This window comes from Vulpes vulpes, chromosome 2, assembly GCF_048418805.1.
Source record: "Vulpes vulpes isolate BD-2025 chromosome 2, VulVul3, whole genome shotgun sequence".
NCBI classification, from domain to species: Eukaryota; Metazoa; Chordata; class Mammalia; order Carnivora; family Canidae; genus Vulpes; species Vulpes vulpes.
In genome coordinates, this window is record NC_132781.1 from 57,161,053 (window position 1) to 57,180,647 (window position 19,595).

Below are 19,595 nucleotides of genomic sequence, written 5' to 3' on the forward strand. Positions count from 1 at the left end.
ATGAACAAAGTCTCATGAAATCAACCAACACGAGCACTTGCTCCATTCCAGGCTCCACGCTGGACACCCTCACATATGACAACTCATCAGTGGTGACCACGTTGGGGATGGGGTTGGGAGAACAGGGTTTACTGTGGAAGGCCAGGGATGGGGGTTGAGAGAGGAGGAGGTAAGGGATGGTAGTGGTTCTAGTCAGAGGAAACAGGTAAGACCAAGAGGGATTTTCATTTTGCATAGGAAAGAACAATTTAATGATATAATGAGAACATTAAAAATGTTTAAACTTTGATCTAATAATTCCAATTCTGAGCATTAATCATTAGGAAATAATCTGAAAGATCACAAAGTTTCAATGCATAAAGATTTTCACTGAAATACTAGTTTCCATAAAAATCTATTTAAAATAGTATCCTCGGGATCCCTGGGTGGCCAGCGGTTTGGCGCCTGCCTTTGGCCCAGGGCGTGATCCTGGAGACCCGGGATCGAATCCCACATCGGGCTCCTGGTGCATGGAGCCTGCTTCTCCCTCTGCCTGTGTCTCTGCCTCTCTCTCTCTCTGTGTGTGTGTGACTATCATAAAAAAAAAAAAAAAAAAAAAAAAAAAAGTATCCTCTTTCCATCATTATCTTGCCTATTATCTTGTTTTATTTTCTTCACAGCACTTATCATCCTGTTACATTTCATTGCATAATTGAATAGAATACTACAGTGCACAGGCATACCTCATTTTACTGTGCTTCACAGATACTGCAATTTTCACAAACTGAAGGTCTGTGGCAGTCCTGCATTGAGCAAATCTATCAAAGCCATATTACCAACATTTGTTCATTTGGTGTCTCTGTGTCACATTCTGATAATTCTTATAATATTTCAAACGTTTATTTTATCATTATATTTGTTATGGTGATCTGTGATCAGTGATCTTTGATGTTACTATTGTTATTGTTTTGGGGTGCCAAGGATCATGCCCATCTAAGCAAACTTAATAAATGTTGTGTGTGTTTGGACTGTTCCACCAACCAGCCTTCCCCCATCTCTCTCCATCTCCTCAGGCCTTCCTATTCCCTGAGACATAACAATATGGATATTAGGTCAGTTAATAATCCTACAATGTTCTCTATGTGTTCAGGTGAAATCTCACTTGAAATCAAAAGCTAGAAATGATTAAGCTTAGTGAGGAAGGTATGTCTTCATTAAGCTTGGTAAAAGGCCAAAACTAGGCCACTTAAGCCAGTCAACCAAGTTGTGATTGCAAAGGAAAAGTTCTTGAAGGAAATTGAAAATGTTACTCCAATAAACACATGAATAATAAGAAAGTGAAAACAACCTTATTGCTGATGGAAAAAGTTTTAGTGGTCTGGATAGAAGATCAAACAGACCAAACATATTCTCTTAAGTCAAAGCCTAATCTAGAGCAAGGCCCTAACACTTTTCAATTCTAGGAAGGCTAAGAGAGATGAGGAAGCTGCAGAAAAAAAAGTCAGAAGCTAGTATGGGTTGGTTCATGAGGTTTAAGGAAAGAAGCCACCTCCATAATATAAAAGTGCAAGGTAAAGCAGCAAATGCTGATGTAGAAGTTTCAGCAAGTTATCCAGAAGAGCTAGCTAAGATCATTAGTGAAGGTGACTACACTAAACAGCAGATTTTCAGTATAGACAAAATAGTCTTATATTGGAAGAAGATGCCATCTAGAACTTTCATAGCTAGAGAGGAGAAGTCAATGTCTGGCTTCAAAGCTTCAAAGAACAAGCTGGCTCTCTCACTAGGGACTAATACAGCTATGCTCACTGACCATTCCAAAGATCATAAGGCCCTTAAGAGTTAAGCTAAATCTACTCGGCCTGTGCTCTGCCACTGGAACAACAAAGCCTAGATGACAGCACATCTGCTTACAACACGATTTACTGAGTATCTTAAGTTCACTGTTAAGACCTACTGCTCAGGAAAATAAGATTGCTTTCAAAATATTACTGCTCGTTGACAATGCACCTGGTTACCCAAGAGCAATGATGGAGATGGATAATGAGATTATACTTTCACAATGCCTGCTAACACATCATCCATTCTGCAGCCTGTGGATCAAGGCATAATTTTAACTTTCAAGTCTTATTATTTAAGAAATACATTTTGTAGGGGCACCTGGGTGGCTTAGTGCTTGAGCACCTGCCTTTGGGTCAGGTTGTGATCCTGGGGTCCTAGGATTGAGTCCTGTGGGGAGCCTGCTTCTCCCTCTGCCTCTGTCTCTGCCTCTCTCTCTGTGTCTCTCATAAATAAACAAAACAATTTTTTAAAAAATATTTTATTTCTATTCATGAGAGACACACAGAGAGAGAGGCAGAGACATAGGCAGAAGGAGAAGCAGGCTCCATGCAGGGAGCCCGACATGGGACTCGATCCCAGGTCTCCAGGATCAGGCCCTGGGCTGAAGGTGGCACTAAACCGCTAAGCCACCAGGGCTGCCCAATAAATACAATCTTAAAAAAAAAAAAATTTGTAAAGATATAGCTACCAGAGATGGTGATTCCTCTGGTGGATCTGGGCAAAGTAAGTTGAAAACCTTCTGGAAAGGATTTACCATTCTGAGGCCATTATGAACATTCATGATTCATAGAAGAGATCAAAATACCAACATTAACAGGAGGTTAAGAGAAGTTGATTCCAACCTTCGTAATGACTTTTTTTGTGGAGGAAGTTACTGCAGATGTGGTGGGAATAGCAAGGGAGTTAGAATTAGAAGTGGAGCCCGAAGTGGGCTGAATTGCTACAATCTCATGATAAAACTTCAACAGATCTGGAGTTGCTTCTTATGGATGAGTCAAGAAAGCGATTTCTTGAGATGGAATCTACTCTTGGTGAAGATGGTTGAAATGACAACAAAAGATTAGGATATTACATAAACTTAGTTGATAATCAGCAGCAGGGCTTGAGAAGACTGGTTCCAATTTTGTAAGAAGCTCTACTGTGAGTAAAATGCTATCAAAAGGCATTACATGCTGTGGATAAACTGTGAACAATCAATCATGCAGCAAACTTCACTATTGTCTTAAGAAATTGTCCCAGCCACCCTAGCTTTTAGCAATCACCACTCTGATCAGTGAGTAGCATCAATTATGAGGCAAGACCCTCCACCAGCAAGAAGATTGTAATTTACTCAGATGATGGTTAGCATTTTTTAGCAATAAAGTGTTTTTGAATTAAGGTATGTACATTTTCTTTTAGACAAAATGCTATTGTATACCTAACTAAACATAACTTCTATATGCACCGGGAAGCCAAAAAATTCATTTGATTCACTTTATTGCAATACTCACTTTACTGCAGTGGTCTAGAACCAAACCTGCATCATCTCTAAGGTATGCCTGTATGTGTTTACTTGTGATTATCCATTTCCCTAAGTACAATGTAAGCTCAACTGGGGCAAATATGTTAACCTATCTTGTTTACTTTTATAATCTTCAGCATAAGTAAATACTTATAGCAGAAAGGAAGAAAGGAAGGTAAGAAAGAAGAAAGAAATTATAATGGGAATTAGTAGGGACAACTTAAATGCTTGAAAATGGAGGGATAGCTAGGTAAATTAATTATCATATATCCATTTGGTAGACTTCAACCACTAACATTTAAAATTAGAGCTTATACTATATAAAAATGTTTATTTATTCATGGTAAATGTGTTTTTTTTTAAGATTTTATTTATTCATGAGAGACACAGAGAGAGAGTGAGAAAGAGAGAGAGAGAGAGAGAGAGAAGCAGAAACACAGGCAGAGGGAGAAGCAGGCTCCACACAGGGAGCCCAACATGGGACCCGATCCCGGGACCCCAGGATCATGTCCTGAGCCCAAGGCAGACGCCAAACCGCTGAGCCACCCAGGGATCCCCTCATGGTAAATGTTTTAAAAATCAAACCAAATCATGCATATTGTACCATCACAACATTTTTTTTAAAAGCCCCCAAACCAGAAGGAAATAACCTAACACATTCACAGTGTTTTGTTCCTTTAGGTAGCAAAAATGTGGTTGTCTTTTATCCTGTATCTTTCTAGTCTATAGATTTTCCGATTTTCCATAGTGAGCTTGGGATTTTAAAAATAGAATAAAACTTCAAAGAATCTTAACAACAAAGAAGTAATTCAGGCAGGAACAGGTCACAGAAGGTCTTAAACGCTAGGTTAAATAAGTGTGTATGTGAGTTATTCAGCACTGAAAAGCTATTGTGGTTTTTAAGCAAAGCAATGAGGGCAGCACAGGGATGCTGTAGAACCGGAGAAGGGGTGTGGAGAAGGGGTGAGAAAAGGTCTGAGACTGGAGGGAGGAGACACAAGAGGGAACTGTGCCAGACATACAAAAGGATGGACAGAGTAGTGTGAGGGTAGAAAGAAAGAGTGAATATGGGAAAGGCTGAAAACCAAGCATTGGCGAGTTCTGGTGACTAATTCAGTGTGGAAGAAGGAGGAACCAAAAATGATACAAGGCTTTCCTTAACTGGGAGAATGGTATAGTATCTTTAGATGGCATATGTTTCTCTGTTTGGCTCGAAGGAGGAGCTCTGGCATGAACACTGTCCCACACACCTTGTTTTCCAGTTGAGAAGTGAGCTTCATTATTTTCTTCAATATTGTAAAATTTAAATTTATCACCTTTGTCAGATTGCAAGGGAGAGAAAGCAAAACAAAACAGAAACTCCTTTCCAGGATGGAACTGGAGGTTATTATGTTGAGTCAAGTAATTCAAATAGAGAAGGACAATTATATGGTTTCACCCATATGAGGAATATACAAAATCATGAAAGGGATCATGAGGGAAGAGGGGAACCTGAGTGGGGAAAAATTAGAGACAAAGACAAACCATGAGAGACTCCTAACTCTGGGAAACAAACAAAGGATTGCAGAAGGGGAGGTAGGTGGGGCGATGGGGCAGCTGGGTGATGGGCACTAAGGAAGGCACTTAATGAGACGAGCACTAAGTGTTATGCTATATGTTGGCAAATTGAATTTTAATAATTTTTTTAAAAAATTCTTTAAAAAATAAATAAAAATAGAACTTATCATAAAAAAAACTCCTTTCTAAAGCTGAAGACCAACCACAAGTTTTAGCAATGCCCAAGAGGCATCCTTGCAGAGGCAACATATAGTAGGAGCCTGACATTTCTGTTACATCATCCGGTAGGTCCAACACACCATACACAATTGTTAACTCCTGCAAAACTTGGCAGAAGTTTCAAATAAAAGGGAAATTTTCATCCTTACAGAAGAAACTGATAAGCTTTCTTCCTTGACTTAGAAAAACAGTATTCAGGGTTTTGTGCTATTGCTATTAACTACAACACCACTTCCTTCCTGAAAGTATCAGTGTTTCCAAGTATTGTCTTATAGTGTACACAGGTAATATAACATCAAGAAATTTTTAGAAAATAAACCTTTGTTAAAACAGAGTTACATACTGAAAATTATCCTTAAAAATACTTTTTAGCATCAGAATTAAAGGCTTTATCTTCCTATATCATTAGTAGCAGCACTAATCCTATCTGTTTCTTGAATCATCAAATTGTTAGCTAAAAGTAGGACCACTCCCAGACAAAAGGAGGATTCACAGTGCAGGCACCATGTGGTGAATTATCTATCCATTGTAGAGAAGAACCCTTATAGCCAAATTAAAGAAGACTCTAAGACCAACTGGCCAGTTTTACAGAAAATAATATACAAGGAGTGAAAGAGGTAAAGAAAAAAAGCCACACAAGGATTTGTGGCTTCACATACCTGGCATCAAGGAATCTTGATCTTAAAATCATAACTGCTTCACAAGTGCTTTGTTTGAGCTGCATCTGAATGGAACTAAATTTTCGATGGATGATGCCCACCATTCTTTCAATCTCTTTTGGGGAAATGGGACGTGTTCTACTCTGCTCTCGGAGAAGGTTCATCACATGTGTGGTGAATTCATTACATGCCTGTAAAGGGGGAAAAAAGTCACTCCTTAGGAATCCGGTATTTTATATTATCACACTCAAACATTAACATCTAAATTTCTATCTCATTTGCAATTGCCAATGGATTATGCAGTGGATAGAGTAAAATGGAAACCAAGACACTTGTCAAATGGCAGTGGTAGTTAGATGGGGCACCAAGAATTCTGAGACTATGAATGGCCAACATGCAAAGGAGGCAGAGCACTCAATTGTCCTTTTACCCACCCTTTTCCCAGTTGCAAAATGAGGTTTTCCCATTGGAGGATAGGCTCTACCAACTCCTATGTATAAATATGAATATATGTGTATTGTTAATACTAACCACTTCCTATTCTTCTCTGGGGTTTTACATTTATTCAGCCAATGTTTACTGAAGGACTATGGAATGCAAACTCTTCCCGATGCTATTTAGGTATAGAGAAATGAGCAAGATGTGTACTTGGTCTTTAGTATGATAAAATATATAAAAAAAGAGAATTCTCAAACAAGGCAGTCTGTGTAAAGTGTCACAGGAAGATATGAATGTTTCTTAAGTTCCAAGGAGGAAGTATTCTCATTTGGAGGTAGAGATCACATCAGGCTTTATGGCAGAGTGAGATCTGGGCTTTAATTACCAATAATCGTGCCTTGGATAAACCTCATTGACTATGATACTACCACTGCACAAAGCTGATATCTGGGCTTTAAGAATGGGTTGGATTTTTGAAAGGTGGATAAAGGTGGAAATTAGGAAGAATGCTAGATACCAGGCAAACTCTAGAAATATGATATGTAGTAAGTTGAGAGGATGAGAGAGAGTATGTGGAGAAAAAGAAGGGATTCAGGTCCATGTTAGTATGTAAAGAGCCTTGGATACTAGGCATGCCAATGTCTTGGAATAATTTAGCTGTGGTGTGGGCCTCATCAGTAGATATAAGCTATCTGTAGAAGATGGGTAAAGCAGTTCAATTCTTCAGGGGAGGTGCAGCAGGAAAACAAGGATCAGATTTGGGTCTCAAACTTTTAAGTTAACAACCCTCAACTCCTCTTTCAGTTCACCTATATTTTTTTAGATTGATAAAACCAAGTAATGAGGTCTACACTGAAATCTACTACTGCTCTAGTAAATAAAGCATCAATCTATACCCTTGATTAAAAAGAACATCTTCTGGCATTTTCATTAAAAAGGCAAGATGGAGAGATTCTGTATCTTACTGCACAAATGCCCCTGGTAGGGCAAGAGAACAGAAGAGTCATTGGTCACAGCAAGATATAGTTTGTAGCTATAATAATGTCCACTTCCCTACAGATATCCTGAACATTGCTCACATATAGCACATGATGGTTTTCTAACTGCTCATTAGAGAACTAACCTTTCCAGTAAGTACACTGGGTGTGTACTGGGTGTTTTAGTTACTCTAAGCTTTCTGGGGCTTTGCTATAAATGTTTCTAAGGTGAGGTAAAATGAGTCTTGCTTGTCAGTTAAAGGGTGCTTTTTTAAAGGTGCTTTTTTTCCTCTCCTATGTGTTTTAAGTCTTAAGCAATTTAAGTGAGTAGTGACCCTATGTTACACTTACAGGATTCTTCAGAGTTTAGGATTGTGCAGTATAGACAGACAGTAGGCATCCAATGAACATATACCGACTAGTCAGCTGTTGTATTACAATTTGAGAGTAATGTTGATTAACACATATAAGTACATTATCCCTGAACTATATGTGAAGAATTTTTCACTTGTGGTCCATGGATAAGTTTAGAGTGTCTAGGACTTCCTGAAATCTTATCCAAGTTGTGTGTACATGTATAACACCTAGAGGGACAACCTGTGGAGTTTTATTTTCTTTTCAGATTCTTAGCCAGTTTATAACTAAAAAGGGCTAAGAATTATTGTCCTAGGTTATGACACAGTAAAATGTTAAGGAACTATGTAGCTCTAAAACCAGAAGTTCTTTCTATCTTTAAGAAAACCAAAATAAAAATAAAGATTGTCCCCCATTATATTACTTGCACTACTTTATGCCAAACTGAAAACAAGCGGTCACCCTGCCAAGAAATATATATATGTTTTTTTCTTGCACTTTCTCTAAGGAGATGTTCATATAATTTCAAAATTATATAATTTGACAAACTCTAGTCCTCCATTTTCTTATCAATAAAATAAAGAAAATTAGACTAGAACAATGTCCCCACACTGGAATCAGAAAGTATGTGCTTCTATAACTAGTTTCAGAGAATGTTAATACATGGTCCAAAAATACAGTATGCTTGGAAAATGTTAACCAAAATTTTTAAAGATTTTTGTTTGCTTTTGCAAGACTCCTTGATACCTACACGGCAATGTGCAGAATAAGTCTTTAAGAGGGAATGGGATAGCCAACTTTTCCCAAATAAATTTAGATACAAAATCTCTTTTCTCTAGAGTAGTGCTGTCCAAAAGAAATACATTGCAAGGCCACATATGAAATTAAAAAAAAAAAACAAACAAACAAAATAAAACCCCTAGTAGCCACCTTAAAAAAAAAGAATCAGGTGAAATTAATTTTTAAAATATTTTTATTTAACCCAATATATGAAAACTATTAACATTTCAACACATAATATTTTAAAAACATGGTTAATGAGGTATGTTACATTATTTTGGAAGGTACACTTTCTAATCCAATGTGTATTTTACATTTACAGCACATCTCAATTCATACTAGCCAGATTTCAAGTGCTCAACCCATGGCTAGTGGCAACCATATTGGACAGCACAGCTCTATGGTATCTTGGGGACCAATGTGCTAAGAAAAACTCTTTGGATAACCACATACTAAGTCATCTTTGATTTTTTTTTTTTAATTCTTCACCACCACGCATACGCACAAACACACAAAAAGACAGTTTCATTTATGAATGTCCTTGGTGAAGCAAGAAAAATTATTCATTTTATTACATCTCAATCCTTCACTATGTCCAGAATATTCTGTGCAACAAAATGGGAAACAAATAAAAAGCACTTCTACTGCATATCAATGGATAGTTATCTTGAGAAAAAGTACTTGTGTGACTTTGTGAGCTAAAGCTGTTTTTTTCATAGAACACCATTTTTTAAAAAAGCAAAAGCAACAAATTATAATTATTCAGACTTGGGTATCTGGCAGATGTCCTCTCAAAAAAAAAAAAAAAATTGTGCCTGTCATGTCAAGTAAAAGAGCTGACAGTAATGTGTATCATAACAAAATAGGAGTTTTCAAGTGAAAATTAGAATTTTGGAAAACTTTCATCCACCATTGTAAGTTTCCCAGTTTCCCAGCAGACTTTCTGACTAGCGTGGTGTTGGTACTAATCAATATATTTTGGTACTATAAAATGAAGATGTACATAACTCAGGTGAACCAGTATTTTCCAAGTGACCAATGCATGATGTTACAAAAACATGCACAGGTAGAAGATCCATTCGAACTGCATATTAGACCAATGGATTTTAAAGAAACAGAGTACAAAGAATTAAATGATATGATTTCAAACTTGCATTATAACTAACATTTAAGAAATTACAACTTGTCAAATTTTGGTGTAATATCAAAGAAGAAAATCCAACAGCTATCTGAAAAGGCTATTACCATACACTCCTGCCTTTTCCAATGACATATTTGTGTGAGGTCAGATCCAGGTGTTCTTTGTATATTTCAACCACATTACAACAGACTTACTGCAGAAGCACATGTAAGATCCAGGTGACTTCTACTGAGCACAACATTAAAGAGTTTGCAAGCATGTAAAAAACAATGTCATTATTCTCAATAGATGCTGAGGTTCTGGGGAAAATACAGGTTTTTACAAAAATATTATTTAGATTAAAACATAAAGATGTATTATTTTAAGATTAATTAATAAATGCTTTTAATTTTTTTCAGTTTCAATTTCTCTTATAATAAATGCTGACAGATATAATCCACCAAATAAAAGCTCTTAGGGGTTTCTAGTAACTTTTAAGATTCTAGGTTTTAAGATCAAAAAGTTTGAGAACCACTGTACTGGATTATGGAAGCATTTTTAGTTCGCACATATAACACTGCAAATTCCTGAAAACCTAGCTCTCACATTATGGTAACATGTATCTTGATAAATAATTCAAAACTCCTGTGTGAATGATATGTTAGCTCTCTTAAGTTTTTCTTTGGCTGCATTTTAATCACTCCAGAAAGTGTTTGCCTGTGGTTTCTAGGAAGCATGTAGGAAAAAAAAGGGTTAAAAGCAAAAAGTTTCTGCATCTAAAAATTCATAATTTCCTAAAACATTTGCTGAATGTCTCACAACTTATTAAGTGAACTCATCTATGAATGCAAATGCTGATTAGCAATTTGGCAATAGCCCAACATTCACAGAATTCACATAGCTTTTCTTTAAAACAGTAGTTCATACATGATTAATTAGAACATCTCATTTATGTAGTGTGCACTTTAGCTCATTACTCTAAGTAAAATTCGTTAAGTATTTACATTTAGATAATTAAAATCTGGGTACACCCTTAAGAAAGATGCATACACTTTAGGCAAAGTGATTTTTTTCCTTTATACCACTGAAAGTAAATTACAGCCTCATTTACAGCATCATCTGTACCAGTTTCACAGCAGAGCACAGTACTGCCTCATCTTCTACTCCTTAAAAGGTATACATTTTTAAAACATATAAATGCAGTAAGAATAATCAAATGATTGCAGAGTTGTTTTTGAAGGGCCACCCAACCACTTACTAGCACCAATGCCATTTATAATGTGGGATCTTCACTTCAAACATTTATCACAACCTCTGTTATACCTATAAGACTGTACTATTAAAATAGACATTGGAGAAATTTTTCATTGCCTTATTATTTTTCCAGGTGATATTATCAGTTAAAATTTTTCTGGTCAATGTCCACAATACGCATGCAGAAACACCTTGGTATAATTGGAATATTCAGGAAATGAGAGTCTTGATTCCTTAAACTACCTGATTTAAAGTTATGGCACAAAACTCTTTTTCTTTTAATCCAGCTGTGGAAAACTATCTAGGCTGCATTTTTGGTTTTTTTGTTTGTTTGTTTGTTTTTGTTTTTGTTTTTGTTTTAAAACACACAGCAATAACATAGTTAAATGAACATAAAGTATGAAAATCTTCATCTGAAAAAATATTTTCAATCAACTATTATGAGACTTCCTCCTTGCTATTTGTTCCTTTCTCCTTAAAAATCCAAAGCCAACTGAAGATCTGAAATATCTGATTTATGATAATGTTTTTAATGATATTTGCTGGCTAGTGAAACTGTCTCCTCGATACCTGCACATATTTAATTTACAGTCAAAGTTTTCAGGTTTAACTTTATTGAAGTTTCATCTGTTTTGTGATGGTGCTTTTTTCATTGTGAATTCAAGATTCAACCCCTTTCTTGCCTGTAAATTCACATCAATGAATATAACCATATAAAATCAGACAATGAACAAGCACTAATTTTAGAGGAAGCTTTAAAATGGGTCAGTGATCAGATCTAAAAACTGAATTGGTCTTTTGTAACCATCAGAGGATCATGATACCTCCATTTTAAAATCTACTTTTCAAAGAAAGAATGAATCTCTATTACCAGTTACTGGCTCTCAAATTTGCATGCATCCATTTTCTAGATGTCTTTATAACCTTGTAAGTAATTCTAGTCCAATATCATAGATTTTGTATTTATGGAATGCTTATTAAATCAATAAATTCTTCTTGTTTTAGGATAAAAGTCAACATTCAAAGATTTTTTTCTAAGCCAAGTAGAATGAGACCAATATAAGTAAGGAACAGCCACAAAGACGAAATATCTACTGTATCTCAACAACTCTTACCTAATTACATGATTTAGGAGCCTATCTCATGAGGCTTTCGTAAGGAGGATATTATATATGTTAAGTTCTTTGCACAGAGTCTAGGACATAATTAATACTTAATAAATGGCAGTTATTGACGATGAAAATGGCAATTACATGAAATTCATATTTTGTATATGTTAGCTATTCTTCAAGCAGTCCCTACTCTGATTACCTAATACTTAATATATCAGGCCTGCCCATTGCCTGAATACTGCAAACAGAAGTTGAAAACAAAAGAATATTCAAATATAAAACAATTTATTTTATTAATCAAGTTTGTGGTCAAAGATACATTCGATATGTAGAACTAACAAAGTAGAACCTTAGAGGAGAAAAGGGAACACTCAAACACACTTTCAGCCAAGAAAAAGACCCAGCATGAAAGCCGACAAGAAGTAAAACTCTTCCCTTGGAGAAGTGAATGACAAAGCCTTGTTTGGAAAAATGAAATATAAAGTTTCCATCAGATAGTCAGATAGTAGTACCCTTTTGTCTTTCCTGCTTAACTCTTAAGAACAAATAGCAAAATGGGATTAGGAGTTTTTGAGTTATACAACCTCTAATGTAATAACATCAGCATCTTTTAACCTGATAAAAATAAAACTCCTTTACAAGCAAAGGAGATTTTGCCAGCAAATCTAAGCACATAATGTTGAGATACTCAAAAAGCACAAGGACATGCTTTACAATGGTTTAGGTTCCACACTCATTCTCCATTCCCCCAGCAATTAATTCACTGTAGTCTGAAAGTCATCTAGTAGCTAAATGGTACCTGATTGGTCTTGACTACATCCGGTGTGTGTGCTTGGCTCCAATGCTTCACCTGATTTGAGGTGAATTCAAAAGACATCTATGAACTCAGAAAGCAGGTTCCCAGATGCTTGGGGAGGGTTGGAACCCTTACAACACTTTTGCCTTCAGCAAAAATGTATTTCAATATAATTATAGTAGATAGCTTTCAATATGTCATCTCTACTATAGCAGCTGTAAATTATAAAGTGAACTGCCTGTGTACAAGCATTTCTTCTGGTACAAGCAAAGTGGGAGAGCTGCACAGGGTGTGATATATCTTTTTTTCTTTTTAACTGAGAACAAATGTCTAGGTCAAATTTCATTTGCAAAAACCAACGTGTCCACTTCCCTTTGGTAGAGAGGTAGAGGAAGTGAGAAGGCCTTCAATTTTTAAAAACAGGGTTCCCAGGACACCTGGCTCAAGTCAGCAGGAATTCACTTATTCTAATAGTTGGGCCTTTAATCTTGAGAGTGTATTTGAAAAGTATAGTAAATGCATTGTTCAAAACCTGTTAATCAACAAAAAGACAAAGAAGGAACCAGTTATTTTTTTTTCCTAAAGAGAGAAGCAATGCACCCCCAAAAAAGTATTATGAGAGTTACTGCAAACTTTGGAAAATCACATATTCCTGTTGGGTGTAAGGATTAACAAAAAGAAAAGAGAAATAGTTTTGATTTATTTTGGGTGTTAGTAATATTCAGGAACCTTTTTCTATATATATTGAATGCCTAATATTTCAAAAGTGTCTATAAGTGAATCTAGATGGTTATCATAAAAAGTCCTTATATCTAAGCCTACGTAATGAAGACAAAAGGTCAAAGGATATTTTCTGGAGGAAAATAAGGACGAGATTTTAAAGACCATACCATTCCTAAAACACACTTATAAATCTGAGCCTTGCTGCTTGGATTTAATTTTGCTCAAACTGTAGCTTTAGTCTGCTTAGCTTTGTAAATGTGGCTGTGTTTATAAGGTACTTTAATTTACTGCAGTGGTAGTGTTTGTTAATTTTATGGCAATCTAAATCTAAACAGGCTTCAGATATATTTTCATTACAGCTTCATTGCAAAACACAGTAGAGTGAATAGCTCTAAGATTCCAATGTAGTTTCTTTCTTTCAGTAAAGGACTCAACACAATTTTCTGATGATGCCACCACCTTAACATGTATATCCTTCCTATTATTAATAAGCTTCTGTCACTCAGAATACCCATGTTCACTTTTAGGAGGAAAAATATAATTTCTGGAATGTCATTAAGATAGTTGTTTTTTCCATCTTTTCCCTGATCCCATTCTAAATGCAAGTCAACATGGGCAAATAAGAGGAAACCAGAACGTGCTGAATTATTTTCCAATTCTATATATATAGCAGCACAATTAAATGGAAAAGGAAGGCATATTGTCAGAAACTGATTTTAGTACCTAATTCTGACACCAAACAAATGTGTGACATTGGGCAAATCATTCAACCTGAGTCTCATTTTCTCATCTATAAAATGGAAATTATAATGCCACCTATCTTGGAAATGCCACCCTTTCATCTCACTTCTGCTTAGCCCTCTTAGTAGCTCCAAAGCATACCCCTGGAAGGTCTATCCCAGATAAAGCCTACAACCTGTATCCCAAAGACTGTAAAAAAAAAACAATTGACTATCTGCTGTCAAAATTCACTGATCTAGTAACTTAGGAACTACAGAGAGGAGGGATCCCTGGGTGGCGCAGCGGTTTGGTGCCTGCCTTTGGCCCAGGGCGCGATCCTGGAGACCCGGGATCGAATCCCACATTGGGCTCCCGGTGCATGGAGCCTGCTTCTCCCTCTGCCTGTGTCTCTGCCCCTCTCTCTCTCTCTCTGTATGACTATCATAAAAAATTAAAAAATGTCCTTTATTTAAAAAAAAAAAAAAAGGAACTACAGAGAGGAGAGTTATAAAAGTCAGCCTCAAAGACTACTCAAGAGAATTAAATGCTGCTACACTGTTCCTAAAACAATTCAGAACCTACGGAAGAAAATTTATAAATTTCTGTTATGCAGCCAACCAGTCATCGTACTCCATTTATTTATTTGTCCATAAAACTACAGTGATTTCATGTCTGAACTTTTCCTTCAGATAGTGTCAAAAATGAGCAAGGAAATATATTTTTAAATGATTTTATTAGGTTACTGAATATATCAAGACATAAGTAAGATTCATTATTAAAATGAATTATAAAATGAATTAAAACTTATTATTTCCCAATATGTTTAATCAAAAAAAATCCAAAAATACATACTATCGATTAACTTTTGTAGAAGCTGTATATATTCTTAAAGCAAAACAAAACAAAACAAAAAACCCTGATGACACAGAATGATGAAAGCCTCACCTGACTCTCAATAGGGCTAAAGAGAGAAAAAAAAGGAAGCTGGTATAAAGAAACATGGCAGCAGACAGTAAGGGAGCCACCTTAATTCCTCAGCCAAAAAAGTCAGGCCATTTGGCCCCTAATACTAGAGATCTTTCCACTCAAGGTGACTGGTGGTTATTTATTTAGTAAGTATGTATAGATGTATTTAACATAAAGTTATGCGATTAAGATTATACTACAAATTAGAACCATTTTCTTCTGTCTGTGCTCAGGGCAACTTTTTCAACCACGACTTATTTTGTTTACTCTCCCTTATTCATACATCAAATCAGAAAGCTCCTTGTTTTTGCATGTATATACGTAAGATAATTTTTCCAAAATTCTTATTTGCACATCTTCCGCCAAAATTATCCCTACAAATGAGACTAGAGATACAGTTTGAGACTCCAGAAAGTACTATGTTGATAAAAGACAGTATCTTATAATATTAATTTATATTGGATTTTAACATAAAGCTACATAAACTTTCTACCCTCCCTCAAAACACACTCACCTCTGAAACAGAATCCAATATTTGCTTAATACCACCATATCCAGAATATTTGAGAAGGCAATGAAAAAAACAATATACAACTGAAACTATGCAGGGAACTCAGAAGAAAAATTAGTAATAAAACTGGCCAGGATGCCCACATCACACTAAAGTGTTTAGACTTTAATTAGTACCTGACTGCGCAGTGAAGTATTTCTGGGTGAAATGGTATGATGCTTAAGACTTCTTTGAAATACTCCACCAAAACCAAAACAAAGTGTGTGTTACTGTGTGCCCACGTGCATGTGTGTGTGTGTGTGTGTGAGAGAGAGACAGAGAGAGAGAGAGAGAGAGAGAGAGAGAGAGAGACAAAAATAAGACTGATAATACGGACATTATGTATCTGGGTGATGAGTGTCTATGCAGTGCCTTATTTTAGGGTGAGCCCTATAAAATTGCCAGTACACAACTGTTTTTGACCTAAAAACTTGGCCATTTCATAGGATTCAACATAACAACATTCTCTTTACTTGGTGGTACGTTTAAGTATTTCATAATAATGTTTTTTTTTTTTAATTACCTGCTAGTGTAAACTTGTTCAAACTAACTAAACAGGTTTTTAGGTTTCAACTAACAACTAAAGTTTAAAATGAACTACCAACATTTTGCCTGACTTCATTGAATCTAAGGCTTATTTTCTCCCACCTTTTAACATCTCTGTGAAGTCGAGAAGCATTTCACAGTCAACAGTGTGTTATAGTTCATCTGGGTAGGATTAACTTTTTTCTTGGTGGTACATCAACAATGACACATCTTAAAATCAAAGATACTTTAAATTCAATGAAGTTTGGTAATATAATTCCTGAGGACAGCATTTTTAATCCACAGCCTCCATCTACTCAGGAATTTAGCGCAAAATGCAGAGTACTCCCTGCCCCATGGTACCTATCACTATCCTGGGAGTCTCATCTTCAGAAAGAAAGACCAGAACCTGCTTACTTTGTGATGGTAGCTCCCTCCACTCTAGTCTGGCCTGATCCATAACAATTCCTGGAAGGATTCTGGAGCTCATGGCATAGGAGGAAGAGCTCACTAGGCAGAGCTTCCCTTTAAAGCTGTTAAAACTCATGAACAAGGCCAGGGAGTAAATGTGAATTATCCCGAGCTTTGAAGAGCATCAAACAGTGTGTTAAAGGGGAAGGATGGCTGCAGGTGTAGTCGTAGGGGCATGTGAATGTGAGGGATGAACAAAACTGAAACAAATAGATGGGATATAATAGATTTAGCTTCACCTCCGAAATCTCAAAGGGACTTCATTTCATGAACCCAGTAATTCACTTGGGTTTTTGCATTGACCTTATTTGTTTTGCTTTTTGTGTTAACACCTACCCCTCACAGCCCTTAGAATTGGTTAGCGCAGTCTAATAGAAGAGCAATAGAGGGTTTGTGCAGGACTATGAGAGTGGCGGCTGCTGACCTGTTCATATTTCTCCAGTTCTGTGTGATAGATTTGTCTGATCTGGGTCAATTTGGCTCTGTAATCTGAGTGTTCAATAGAGTTATCTGAAGAACCTCCAGAGGCTGCCGCGGCTGCAGCTGCTGCCGCCGATCCCCCACCTTTCTCAGGACCTGAAACCCCTTCTGCCAAAAGCATATTGTCCAGTCTCATTAGCTGGGGATCGGGAGGGTCCTCCTCCTGGGCTCCTCTGATGCTGAGACCTTCAAGGAAAGAGAGAGACAGAAAAGAAGCGAGAAATAGGACAAATAGTGTGAGTATTTTATTTGAGAAAATTATCAAACAACATTAGTGTACTACAATTCATGCTGAGAATTTCTTTGTTCACATTTATCAATAATCATAAGTATGAAAATCCTTTTTGAGAGAATATTTACATGCATCCCAGAATTTCTACATTACCCTCTCTCAATTTATCCTAGATTGGATCCCTGGAAAAAGGTAACCCTGGCTTCTCAGAATATGCTAATATTAATCTTCCCAAATTTTAAGGATTTAAGCATAAAATGGGAAGGGGTAAACAACTTGGGATTTTGAGAAAGGAAAAAAATAATTCCAAGGATATAAAACAAATACATCTAAAGGTAGTTATTGTTTCTCTGCATGGTTGGAAGAACAGAATTTAAAATCCCATGGGGTAATTCACAAACTATATCCAAAAATTAGAAAACAAACAGGATTAGATGGGAGTTTCCATTGTGTAATTTCAGGGGGAGAAATTCATACATCATGAGGTAATTAGCTATGCTTTAAAAATATATATTCGTGAATGACTTTGTTAAGCAATTGCCCACAAACTGTGAAATCGAGACCCTAAATAGAGTATTAAAAATGTGTCACTGAAATGGTTGGGCACAGTAGTCTCAATCTAATTTTGCTTTTAAATCAAGAACTTCTTAAGTGATGCCCAGTCAGCAACCTCATCTGAGAACCATAGATCACAGCTGACAATTCATAGGTTTAATCAGGTCACACAGGCTTTCTGCCAAGATGTTTTCAACAACACAGAAGACAAAGTTTTAAAATAATTATCACAGTATAAAAAGCACTGGAGTCATGACAGCTCAAAATCAGCATTTTCATTAATGTGTAACATAATCTAAAATATCCCAGCCCAATTAACCTCTGTAAATCTGTTTAAAAGCAGGTTCCCCACACTAGTTACAAGGCATCTTGGGGAAGGGAAAGGGGGAGCAGTTGGCATCCTGCATGTCTGCATTTGGATTCTGCCTTTTTCGTCTGTGCCTGTTGTTGTTTATCCACAGCGGTGCACACTCTGTGTCTAGTGTAACTTACATGACAGTAACATCTATAAGCTGCCAAGTATTCAGCTGAGCACCAGCTCTGTGATTTTATATGCTAACCTAAAACTACCATCAATTCTTTTAAGAACAGATTTCATTCCTAGATGTCCTGAATTACACCCGCAGCATGACAGAGCTCTTGGTTGTCTTAACTCAAACGTACAACTTTAATTTCCTCCCCCAAAACACTTTAAAGCTGTCACTTTCATTTAAAAATATACTTCAGAATAATTTCAACTGGATAATAAAACTAACTCACAATAATTTAAAATTATATCTGTTGCCTGTTCAGAGGCAAATAAATAAGGTTTGAAAACAGTAATATACTAAGACAATAAATTCATTTAGGGAACCAGAAAGTTAGGTAACTCCCTTAAATAAGATAAAATCAGTATCAGCAACAACACTGATAATTAAAAATAGAAAAACATGTATTTAGTATTTCTTCTAGATCTGGCAAATACTGGTTATGTTACTGTTTTTTAATTTGACATCTTTAATTTTCTTCTCTTCTAATTCACTCTGTGAGATGTTAAAATCTTATGGCCTTGACATACTTGTAGTTCTACATACCAAATTTTTTGTACATCTGGCACGCAGTGAGGACTCACTGGGCAGCCTCTTCTCTTGCACTTTGGATTCAGCTTCATTTTATATTATTTGTTCAGGAGGTCTTTAAATTCCTCCTTTTTTGACTAAATTTTTGCTCACACTTTTGTGCGTTCACTGTTTCTTCTTTGTGTTTATACAGATACTGGTGCTTCTCCTGGAAATGTGTGTTTTTTTAATCTACTTTCAAGGTTCCTCCAGGTTTCCAGTTTTTCCTTGTACTTATATATATATTGATCTTTTCCCTATGGATATTTGGAAAGGTTCTTTAATAAAAACATGATAATTATGGATAATTTCAACATCCATAGTCAAAATTATTACAATTCCCTGCATGACTTAATACATAAGAAAGCAGACTATAAGAGATAGAAGAAGAAAACTCATCAGAAAGAAGTGCAAAAGATATGGCACTTTTTATACATTGTTAATATGTATATAAACTAATACCACCACACCAATAGGAAGCAACCCTTAAAGTCAATAGTAGTAATAAAAATAAGTATGTATTTTTAGCTGGTATAACATTTACCCTTTGTGATGAATAACATCTCTTCTAAAATCTTAAGTAAATCAACACTTCAGTGTTCGCCTCAAATATAGGAAAAAATGTTTTAAGATCCTTCTGCATTTACTTTATAAACTATGTGCATCAAGTCAAACCAGAAAAATCATT

At 36.0% G+C, this 19,595-nt stretch overlaps 1 protein-coding gene and 1 pseudogene across 3 annotated transcripts in view; both read right to left on the reverse strand.

Annotated features, from left to right (window-relative positions):
- Positions 1 to 19,595, reverse strand: part of PBX3 (PBX homeobox 3) — a 218,316-nt gene that overhangs the window by 37,568 nt on the left and 161,153 nt on the right. For all 3 annotated transcript variants that reach the window (XM_026009313.2, XM_026009311.2, XM_026009312.2), the window contains exons 3-4: positions 16,968 to 17,209; positions 5,758 to 5,948 (exon numbers count right to left, since the gene is read on the reverse strand). In XM_026009313.2, coding sequence (XP_025865098.1) covers positions 5,758 to 5,948; positions 16,968 to 17,209 — 433 coding nt within the window. The remainder of the gene's footprint in view (positions 1 to 5,757; positions 5,949 to 16,967; positions 17,210 to 19,595) is intronic.
- Positions 6,571 to 6,637, reverse strand: LOC140598033 (U4 spliceosomal RNA; annotated as a pseudogene).